Below are 10,513 nucleotides of genomic sequence, written 5' to 3'. Positions count from 1 at the left end.
ACTTCATATCACTGAAGAACTAGATGTGGGCGATAATAAATAATTGCCTAATGAAGCTAACATGATTCCCTAAATGTAACTAAAGCCCAGCAGTGAGGTTGCTGAACGTTACCCTCCTCTGCTACCACTGCAGACTGGAAGGGTCGTTTGTAGAGCAGAGCTAGTAGCCTGTTCATGAAGTAATGTTCTTTTTTATTTGAGGGTGCCATTTCATAGGGGAAGATTTCAACCACTACCCTTATAACTCACTAGTAAAATAAGGAGTAGGGTTAACAATAAGAAATGGGATTGACCCATACTCAGTCACATGCACTTAAATAAAACTTTGATGGATTTGTACTGCAAATTAAACCAAGAAGCTGCTGTTCTCAGTTCAATTGACAGTCCAGACCTCAATATCACTGAAGGTGTTTTAGGTTACTTGGATTGTGAGAACCAGAAAACGCAACAACTTCTAGGACTGAACTTTGGAGGTGTGCAAAAATATCTCTGCACATTTCTTTGAAAAACTGTTAGCAAGACTCCCCCCAAAAATGGAAACTGTGAAGAAACAAAGCACGAGCATGCTGAATACTAACAAAAACTGATCAACTTTAAAGCTTAAGAAAAGTGAATAATTTGTACTTAATGGCAGTTTTTGCTGGAATTTAAATAAGTGAAGGGCCATCTCTTTTGCACAGTGCTGTATACTGTGAAAATGTTTCGAGTGTCTGTTTGAAACTTTTTCAGACATCTCGGTTTGCGCTGAAACAAACAAACAAAAAAAGCCAACAATTGAGTTTGTAATGATAGAGGAGCTCTAAATCTTTTAATATAATCATGAACGGGATTTTTTTTGTATAGTCAAGCACAATGCATACAAGTCTGATGTGCAAACCATTACAACATTCACTGCCCCTTCAGTCTCCACCACCCACAGTGGAACTGACCACAGACAAATAATCCTTTACGACAAGAAAAAGCCTGTTTTTTTTACAAAAAAAAAGGAGAATAAATTAGCAATACTGTAAACCACGGCACACAGTAGTCATCAAGGCCTCTACAGAGAAGCAGAGGTTTTCCCTACAGCAATCCAAACACAATCTACTTACAGTACTGGGGCATGAAGCCGATACCTCATGATTGCAATAAATGACCTATAGCTGAGCAGTAAGTGTATCAAACTCTCTCTCTCTCTCTCTCTCTCTCTCTCTCTCTCCCACACACCCACACACACACCCCCACCTCCCTCTGGAAAAAAAAAACACACATTTCACGGCATGTAATTCTACACACAAAAAAATAAATAAATGAACCAACAAAAGGTCTATCCAATGCTAATAAGTAGTACCATAATGCAAGAGCAGTTACACTGTTTGGCAAATAAAAATGCACCCGAGTGCATATGTGCATGGCATTTGCAGGTATACATTCATTCGAGATACAATGTATTAGGAAGCTTCAATTTGATGACTAGTAGTTAATCACACTCTCTCGATGCCCCCATAGAAAAGATTTATCACCAAGCCCAAATGACGTGAAGCTGCAACAAACACATGTTACAGCTGTAAAGGATCCTTTGGCGTAAACTGGGATTAGGAAGCTGCCTGATGCTTTCGTAACTTCACCTGTTGGACTTATCCCAGTTTTTAAAAGTTCGCTTTCAGTTAGCTGAAGCTAACCTGACTCAGCAACCATTCCAGGCACAGATCTTTTAATGCTTTTAACGATTTAGTTTTTTGTCTTTTTACAGTCTTTTCAGACAAGACTTCAGATATTCTGTACCAAGCAGAGACATTCAATTAAAAATAAAGAATAAATAAAGTAGTGGATTGCTTCAGCACTCTTGTCCTGTACTGCAGGAGTGAGAGGTTTCTGTATTGCACCAGTAAGGAAGAGAGGAGCCAGAGGCGATTTGGAAAAAAAAAAGAAAACAAAAACAGACCAGACCAAATGCATTTTGTGCTTTCATTTTTCCCCCGTGTAATAACAACCAAGCTGAGGGCTGGAGGGTTTAGTACTCAGTGTCAGAGCCCTCGGCTGGTTCGGTGTTGCGTGACAGCATGTAGTTGTCCATGTCTATGGAGGGGCAGTTGTGGATGGAGTAGCGCAGGCGCTCGGCTAGCACAGCCTGGCTGGTGTAGGGAGGCAGACGTAGCTGGAAAAAACACGTCTGGGCGGTGGGGAGACCGTTCACAGGCTGCACAGGAAATAAATAAATAGATAACTGTTTAGGCAAATGCAATTACAGCCTTTGAATCATTTGAATGAAACACATAACTTATTGGAGCCCCGCCACCTAAATTAAGTCTTAGAGTTCTTCAGTTCTGGCCCTGGATAGCCGGTATCCAGTACCTCTCCACCAGGAAACTGATTTAAAAAGTATGTTTCAGGATAAAGCTTTTCTCAAAACAATACCGACATCAGGCAGCATACTTCCAACAATTTCAGGTAATAACTTTATGTAATGTAGCTTTTAGAGACATTAAACTCTTCAAACATCTGGTTCCTATCATTACTACTGTGAACAATTCAAACTGTATGTGTCTCTAAAATGGAACGTTTCACATTAATTCACTCTGAATTACTCATTATTACTGCACAAAAGTGATGCAACATCTCGGGCAAAATGGAACTTTTTTGTAGCACTTAAGTTTTCAGGGTTGCACATACAGTGTATCACAAAGGTGAGTACACCCCTCACATTTCTGCAGATATTTAAGTATCTTTAGGTTATCTTGTATCTTAAGTATCTTGTAAGTTATCTTTTCATGGGACAACACTGACGAAATAACACTTTGACACAATGAAAAGTAGTCTGTGTGCAGCTTCTATAACAGTGTAAATTTATTCTTTCCTCAAAATAACTCAATATACAGCCATTAATGTCTAAACCACTGGCAACAAAAGTGAGTACACCACTAAGAGACAGTTCCTGAAGTGTCAATATTTTGTCTGGCCACCATTATTTTCCAGAACTGCCTTAACTCTCCTGGGCATGGAGTTTACCAGAGCTTCACAGGTTGCCACAGGAATGCTTTTCCACTCCTCCATGACGACATCACAGAGCTGGTGGATATTCGAGACTGCACTCCTCCACCTTCCGCTTGAGGATGCCCCAAAGATGTTCTATTGGGTTTAGGTCGGGAGACATGCTTGGCCAGTCCATCATCTTTACCCTCAGCCTCTTCAATAAAGCAGTGGTCATCTTACAGGTGTGTTTGGGGTCATTATCATGCCGAAACACTGCCCTACGACCCAGTTTCTGGAGGGAGGGGATGATTCTCTGCTTCAGTATTTCACAGTACATATTAGAGTTCATGTGTCCCTCAGTGAAATGTAACTCCCCAACACCTGCTGCACTCATGCAGCCCCAGACCATGACAATCCCACCACCATGCTTGACACACTTATCTTTGTACACCTCATCTGATTGCCACCACACATGCTTGAGACCATCTGAACCAAACAAATTAATCTTGGTCTCATCAGACCATATGACATGGTTCCAGTAATCCATGTCCTTTGTTGACATGTCTTCAGCAAACTGTTTACGGGGTTTCTTGTGTACAGACTTCAGAAGAGGCTTCCTTCTGGGGTGACAGCCATGCAGACCAATTTGATGTAGTGTGCGGCGTATGGTCTGAGCACTGACAGGCTGACCCTCCACCTCTTCAATCTCTGCTGCAATGGTGACAGCACTCCTGCGCCTATCTTTCAAAGACAGCATTTGGATGTGACGCTGAGCATGTGCACTCAGCTTCTTTGGACGACCAACACGAGGTCTGTTCTGAGTGGACCCTGCTCTTTTTAAAACGCTGGATGATCTTGGCCAATGCGCTGCAGCTCAGTTTCAGGGTGTTGGCAATCTTCTTGTAGCCTTGGCCATCTTCATGTAGTGCAACAATTCATCTTTTAAGATCCTCAGAGAGTTCTTTGCCATAAGGTGCCATGTTGGAACTTTCAGTGACCAGTATGAGAGAGTGTGAGAGCTGTACTACAAATTTGAACACACCTGCTCGCTATGCACACCTGAGACCTAGTAACACTAACGAGTCACATGACATTTTTGAGGGAAAATGACAAGCAGTGCTCAATTTGGACATTTAGGGTGTAGTCTCTTTTGTTGCCGGTGGTTTAGACATTAATGGCTGTATATTGAGTTATTTTGAGGGAAGAATAAATTTGCACTGTTATATAAGCTGCACACAGACTACTTTTCATTGTGTCAAAGTGTCATTTTGTCAGTGTTGCCCCATGAAAAGATATACTTAAATATCTGCAGAAATGTGAGGGCTGTACTCACTTTGGTGATACACTGTAACTCAGAAATAAAGGAGGTGTTTTCACTCATGCCAAGGAGCTCACATGACTGGACTTTCAAGGAAAAGGTGAATATACGCATACCGTTTAAGGGCTGCAAACGTGAATGATACAAGGCCTGAACATTAATAGTAAAGGGATTCCAGTAATGCACAGTGTTCCTAGTGTGAAAAGTGTAATATTGCCCAGAACTGTGTTTAAATAATGACAAATGATAAAGCTTGGCAGAAATTCATATAAAACAGTCAATCAGCCAAAAACATCATTTATATCTGTCCATTTTTCAGATGTCAGAAACCACATAAGCAAGTCTTTGAGATTAGTTAAGAATTTCAAAAGTAAGATAATTTAGGCATTCAATTCACTCTTTTCAGCTATATCAACTTTGAAGCACCAGTGCAAAACTAATGAAGCAAACTTCACCGACCAAACATGTCTTGGCTGATCAACTGCATTTGTGATCGGGGGAAAACTGCATTTTTTTCTGAATTGTTCCTTTAATGGGAGTTCTACATTGATGGTGCTGAAAAATATCAGATAAATGCTGAAAAACTCTTACACGATCCACTTTGATGATCTGAAACTTCTGTGTGATGTCAGCAGGGTTGGATGGCAGCCTGGAGCGTCCTGAGACAAAGCGCAGGAACAGCACCCTCTCCTCATTAGTGAACTCCTCAAGGCTTTGCCAAAGCCAGACAATCAGTTGGTGGCTCTCTGTGATGTCACGGTAGCGCACTACTTTCTTCAGCATCTCCACGGAAACCTCAGGAAGGCCACAGACCAGCTGCTCCAACTGCCGAGCCGTTAGCAGAGAGAGTAACGGCACAGGGATGATTGAAGACATGCCTTCCCTCACTGCTGCAACCTACATTCATACAGTCATGAGGTCAGTGCATTCAGAAAAAAAATCTTATTAAATTAAATTATGCTAACTTCTACAGTGCTAATTGACAGAAAAAAAGGTTGCATTACTTGTTAGCAACAAAAGACTTGTCCAGTGCAAAATTAAAGGAGCAAACTTTAGACAGTTAACATGTCTTGATTATGGTACAGAGAAAATTGTGTAAATCTGATTTTTCAACAAACTCTTCTTTTAACACAAACATCACAATAGGGAAGACCTGTACCTGTCTGTCCATCTCATGCAGTCTGTACTCCAGTGCCCGCTCCACATACTCATTTCTGTTACCAAAGGTCAGAGGAAGGTTGTGCCCACCCGGGACCACCGGCACCAACTTCCCATTAGCACTGTGAGCCACAAATGAGTCCAAAGGAATCATCTAGGTACAGAGGGGGAGGGAGAGAGAGAGAGAGAGAGAGAGAGAGAGATGGGGTATTTAGGTATTTATTATTGTAAGCAGCAGACCAAGTAATTGACACTTTTGTCTAACACTGCTAAACTGCTAACTCTTTGAATGGCCCATATCATGAAAAAATGATCTTTTTCAAATATGTACTATGCAAATAAGTTTAACTGTAGTGTGGTTTTAATGTATAAAAGAAAACATTGTGATTTATTATTATTTGAACCTCAGATTCCTTGGTTTGCTCATTTTACCTTCCTTTGCTCATTTTATGTGAAGAACACATAAAAAAACATTTTCAGTGACTTCACACTGTAAACCCCCCACACGTTTATATTATACATGTGGTGTTGGGGTAAACCTGCAGGGAACAAAAGTGTGTAGGTGCTGTGTCCCTTCACTCTGTTCTCTTCCTACATGGCCTGCTGTTCATGTGTGTGTGTGTGTGTGTATATGTATATGTGTGTGTGTGTGTTTGTGTGTGTGTGTGTGTGTGTGTGTGTGTGTGTGGATGGACCACATCGACAGGCTGCTGACTGGCTACAGCTGCTAAAGGAGAACCCTACACTGGCCATTTGTGATATTTTAAACCTCTGGCATTTTAACATGAATTGTTACGGCTATATTGATTAAAAAAAAAACAACAGTAATGTGGTGGGTCCACCAGACCACTGAGTAACAAAAACACCACCACCACACAACGGTTAAAGCATAGTGTTCTCTCTCTCTTAAAAAAAAAAAAAAAAAAAAGGTCACAACCATGAGAAAAATAAATAAATATATAATAAATAAATAAATAAATATATATATATATATATATATATATATATATATATATATATATATATATATATATATATTTTTATATATATATATACTTATATATATATATATATATATATATATATATATATATAAGACCAGCTAACAGCGACTTAACTCTACAAATTCATGAAGTTCTAAGTAGTGCTGTTACTGCACTGTCTGTTGTTATACAGCTGGAAGCTGGAAAAATTTTTTAGAAGTTGTTCTGTTCATGACCACTGACCTAAGTGAGTGACCTTCACGTTAGCAACATATACTATAAAAGTACTCCCAACAACAGCACAAGACTGATCAAAGCCTTCCAGTGTCTCACCACAGTGAAGTTGTCCTCATTGATGCTGCTGTCATCCAGGTGCAGGATGCCTTGCAGTGAACGGTAGGTGAGGAGATCCACTTCCTCCAGGTCTGCTCCCCCAAGGGGAATACAGCACAGTTGCTTCCAAACCCAAGGAGCTAGGTGCAGGTCCAATGGCTTCTTGGTGCGGATAGCCACGGCCATCAGGATGCCCAGGAAATGGAACTGCACCATGTGCTCATCTGAGATGGCTGCAGGATTCAACAAGAACCTGCCACAGCCAATCACATCACAGTGTCACAAAAGAACAGCGATCTCATCTCAGGGTCATGAGAAAACAGTTAAACTACATATCTGCTATGCAGCCAAATTTAAATTCTTGTCAAAAAAAAATTTAATTCAGGAAACACTGGACAACCAAAACCAAAAAAAGACTTATAAAGACTATTCATAAAATAAATTTAGTAAAATGACCACAATAAGAAGGCTATAGTATGAGCTACAAAATCCAATGTTTTCAACAACAGCGGCAACAAATTACAATATTTTTAGTTATTTTTAATCTTTGCATTTTTGCCACTGTGGCATTTTAAAATTGATGCCTTTTCTTTTTACTTCTGCTGTTTTGCTGTATCCTGCATTACAAATGGGCTGTTGGGTTTTCAAATGTCTTGTCTAATGATCCTTGTAGATTCTGTGAAATAGCTCCACATGGGTGATTTTCTGCTTTTCAAACTGTTTGAACACTTTTGCGCTGACCAACACAGGAAAGCAAGGGGAAGAAGAAGTGTTTTTGATCACAACATGTCATTTTCATTACTATTGAAAATATCTGTAAAGTCTTCAGTTTTAAAAGATCATTTCAGTCAAATTGTTTGGCCTTCTTACTCTTTCTCATTAGGAAAGTTTGGGCAAAATGGTAGAAAATGGACCATTGGTGCCAGTTTAAGAAGTTACTACTTAAAACGTTACAATCTAGGGCAACAAAAGTCCAGAATACAGTACATAGCACCTGCATTGAGACACAGGTGAGTAGTGTGTGTACCTGTCTGTGTTACTGCCCACATCTGCAGAACTGTTGGGTGTGTGAATGAGTAGATCCACCACTCCAGACTGCAACTCCTGAGAGAGAGAAAGGTAGAGAAGAGAAAGAAAGATAGAGTCTCGTGGATTTACTTTAAGACATAACACTTTCTCTCCAGGGTGCATAGTTGGGTTCTACAGTAGTTACAGTGATTTGTGAAAGTGTTCAGATTCAGACTGACCTGGCACATTTCAGTGATGGTGTCATCAAATACACCACCTGCATCATCCGCCCCCTCCCCAACCAGTTTCACTTTCCAGGCCCTGGAGGGCAGCCGCAGCTCAGTGGGGTTCAAATTCACCACCTGCTTAGCAATCTGCACAAATATGGGCTTGCTAGAGCGCCCCCTGTGGATAAGAGGATCAAGTAAGAGATTTTATCAAAATAAAAATCAGAATAACATTTTATTTGCAATATATTTTGTAATGTATGATATGAAAAACATAAAACACAACATACAACAACAGTATGACTAAAACAATAAGAACAATCCAAATAATCCAAACAATCCCAAGAACAAGACAGACAGTAAACAAACAAACACTGCACTCTCTGAAAATACTGAGAAAAATGACAATTTCTTATTTCCTGTTGATCAGTAATGCACCTGGTGGAGATTCTTTTAACCGTGATTTGTGGTCCGTAGGTCTTGCCCTGGGTCATGGTGCGGCCGATGGAGCGCATCAGGGGCAGCGTGTTAACTTTGGGAGACAAAAGTCCTCTGAGCTGACCCTGCACTATGGCAGCTGTGCCCGAACTGTACCGGGATGCAGGCACCTGGACATGGGCCAAAAAGCAGCAGGGTTACAGTCAGTTGCTGGACAACACAGATCAATTATTCAACAGACAGTAAAGTGCAGCACTTAACAAGACCAACACTCCACATGTTTGAAACACTAGAGCCAGTAAGGTGGACACAGATTTGAAAGCACATGTGGACAGAGAATAAGTGGCAATACAATAAGAAGACATTCTGTTATCCAATGCTCAGACACACCTACATTTTATACAGCAGATTTGCTCATCTACTCTATAAGATCCCCTGTTCTTCTTGTGCACATTACTGTTGAAATGTTTGAAATCACTTGTCATTTTAATATTTTTGCTATTTACTTTAATCATAGATAATACATAAACTTAAATAAAATACGCTGAAGTCATTTAAAGATGTTTTATTAAATATGTTAAGGTTTCTGATAATAAGGGGTGTTATTTTTAAAAAAAAATAACAATATCAAGTTGTTACACAGTGTTTGATCACCATTTCTCAAACAGTTTTCTAAATGTTTAAAATTCCAAAATGAATAATTTATATTTATTTTCACCATTCTGGACACCCACCTAAAATTCCCTTTTGTTTCCTACTAGTTATTTGAAACCTGTAAAGCTGTGGACTACTAGCATCATATTACAATCATTGGTAATACGTCACAGTGCTGTCCCTTACTATTGTTTAAGCTCTCACTAATTTATGAACTGTATTAGAAAGTATTTCTGGAGTTTTACATTTATGTGCAACCAAATTGGATTTACATTATTCAAAATGGTGATTCCAAACTTTTGAACAGTAGTGTAACTGTGAAGGCAATCTGTCACCCCTGAACAAGTATCAGAACATCAAAGAGACAATGAAGACAGAGGGAGGTATACATAACACATGGGTACAAAGTTCAGAACTGCAGTTGGTGTTTAAAACCTGATTGCGTGGGTCCAGATTGAGCAGCCTCCAGGACTTGTACATGAGGTCAGAGAAGTGGTAGAGCACTCGGAGGCGTATGCCCAGTTCCTCAGGTCTGCACTCCTTCAGAGCGTTGTACTGAGGGGGGATGGTCTGGGGTAGACCCAGCTGCAGTCCTGCAGAACCTGTACACAGGACACAGAACAGGACGGCAGTGATTAGTCAACTAGTTATTGAAATGAAAGACTAGTTGTTGCTGTTAAAATGGAAAAAGTAGTTGGAATACTGGTAAGAGTTGATAGTAATAATCATTAGATTAATCTTGTTGCAGCCCTAATATAAGGGTGGAAATTAACTTAGTACAAACTGAGCTTGTAAAATGAAAAGCTCAAAAGGTGCAAGAGCACAACTTTGTGCATTTGACTGTGTGTATATTTTAATGTCAGTGCCAGTGTCAGTACAGCATGCATGGTGGCCTGTGCACATTCATCCTGCTTCTTTAGAACCATCAGGGAAATCATTCTGACCTGCAGCACTGTCTGTCTCACACAGAAAAAGCACTGCAGCAAGTAGTGAAGACTGCCCAGTCCTCTGCCATTAAAAACATTTAGAACAAATGGTATAGAAGTAAAGCATGCAGTGTCAGGAAGTGTTCTCCTCATCCATCCTATGGACTGTGTACAACATTCCCATCCGGAAGAAGGCTTAGAAGCATCCTATTGTCTGTATTTAAAGCATTTACTGTCTGTCCCCACTCTTGTCTGCTACTGTTCTATGATAAATGTAGAACTGTTTCCTGGAGAAACCACATTTCATTGTTCTCTCTGTGTTGATCTCAGAACTCTCTGTTGGCAATAGACTCTCCCCCTCCTTAAAACATAAACGCTCATCAAACTTGCATGATTCATGCAAAACAGTTTCAACCAAAAAACTAATTTCACCAAAAGAAGAATGCATGTATGCATAAATACGTAGTCAGTATAAAACATATACAGTATGTATAAATAACATAGTCAATCATATAG

At 39.9% G+C, this 10,513-nt stretch overlaps 1 protein-coding gene across 4 annotated transcripts in view; it reads right to left on the bottom strand.

The window, feature by feature from the left end:
* Nucleotides 1-774: 774 nt before the first annotated feature.
* LOC108436580 (probable E3 ubiquitin-protein ligase HERC1) overlaps nt 775-10,513 on the bottom strand; it is a 103,225-nt gene continuing 93,486 nt past the window's right edge. For all 4 annotated transcript variants that reach the window (XM_037545768.1, XM_037545770.1, XM_037545769.1 and 1 more), the window contains 8 exons: nt 9,507-9,673; nt 8,418-8,587; nt 7,992-8,157; nt 7,772-7,848; nt 6,745-6,997; nt 5,430-5,582; nt 4,862-5,167; nt 775-2,179 (listed from right to left, as the gene is read on the bottom strand). In XM_037545768.1, the coding sequence (XP_037401665.1) occupies nt 1,994-2,179; nt 4,862-5,167; nt 5,430-5,582; nt 6,745-6,997; nt 7,772-7,848; nt 7,992-8,157; nt 8,418-8,587; nt 9,507-9,673 (1,478 nt within the window). In that variant the 3' untranslated portion in view covers nt 775-1,993. The remainder of the gene's footprint in view (nt 2,180-4,861; nt 5,168-5,429; nt 5,583-6,744; nt 6,998-7,771; nt 7,849-7,991; nt 8,158-8,417; nt 8,588-9,506; nt 9,674-10,513) is intronic.

Source organism: Pygocentrus nattereri, chromosome 16, assembly GCF_015220715.1.
Source record: "Pygocentrus nattereri isolate fPygNat1 chromosome 16, fPygNat1.pri, whole genome shotgun sequence".
NCBI lineage: Eukaryota > Metazoa > Chordata > Actinopteri > Characiformes > Serrasalmidae > Pygocentrus > Pygocentrus nattereri.
This window is presented reverse-complemented; position numbering and strand designations above follow the sequence as displayed.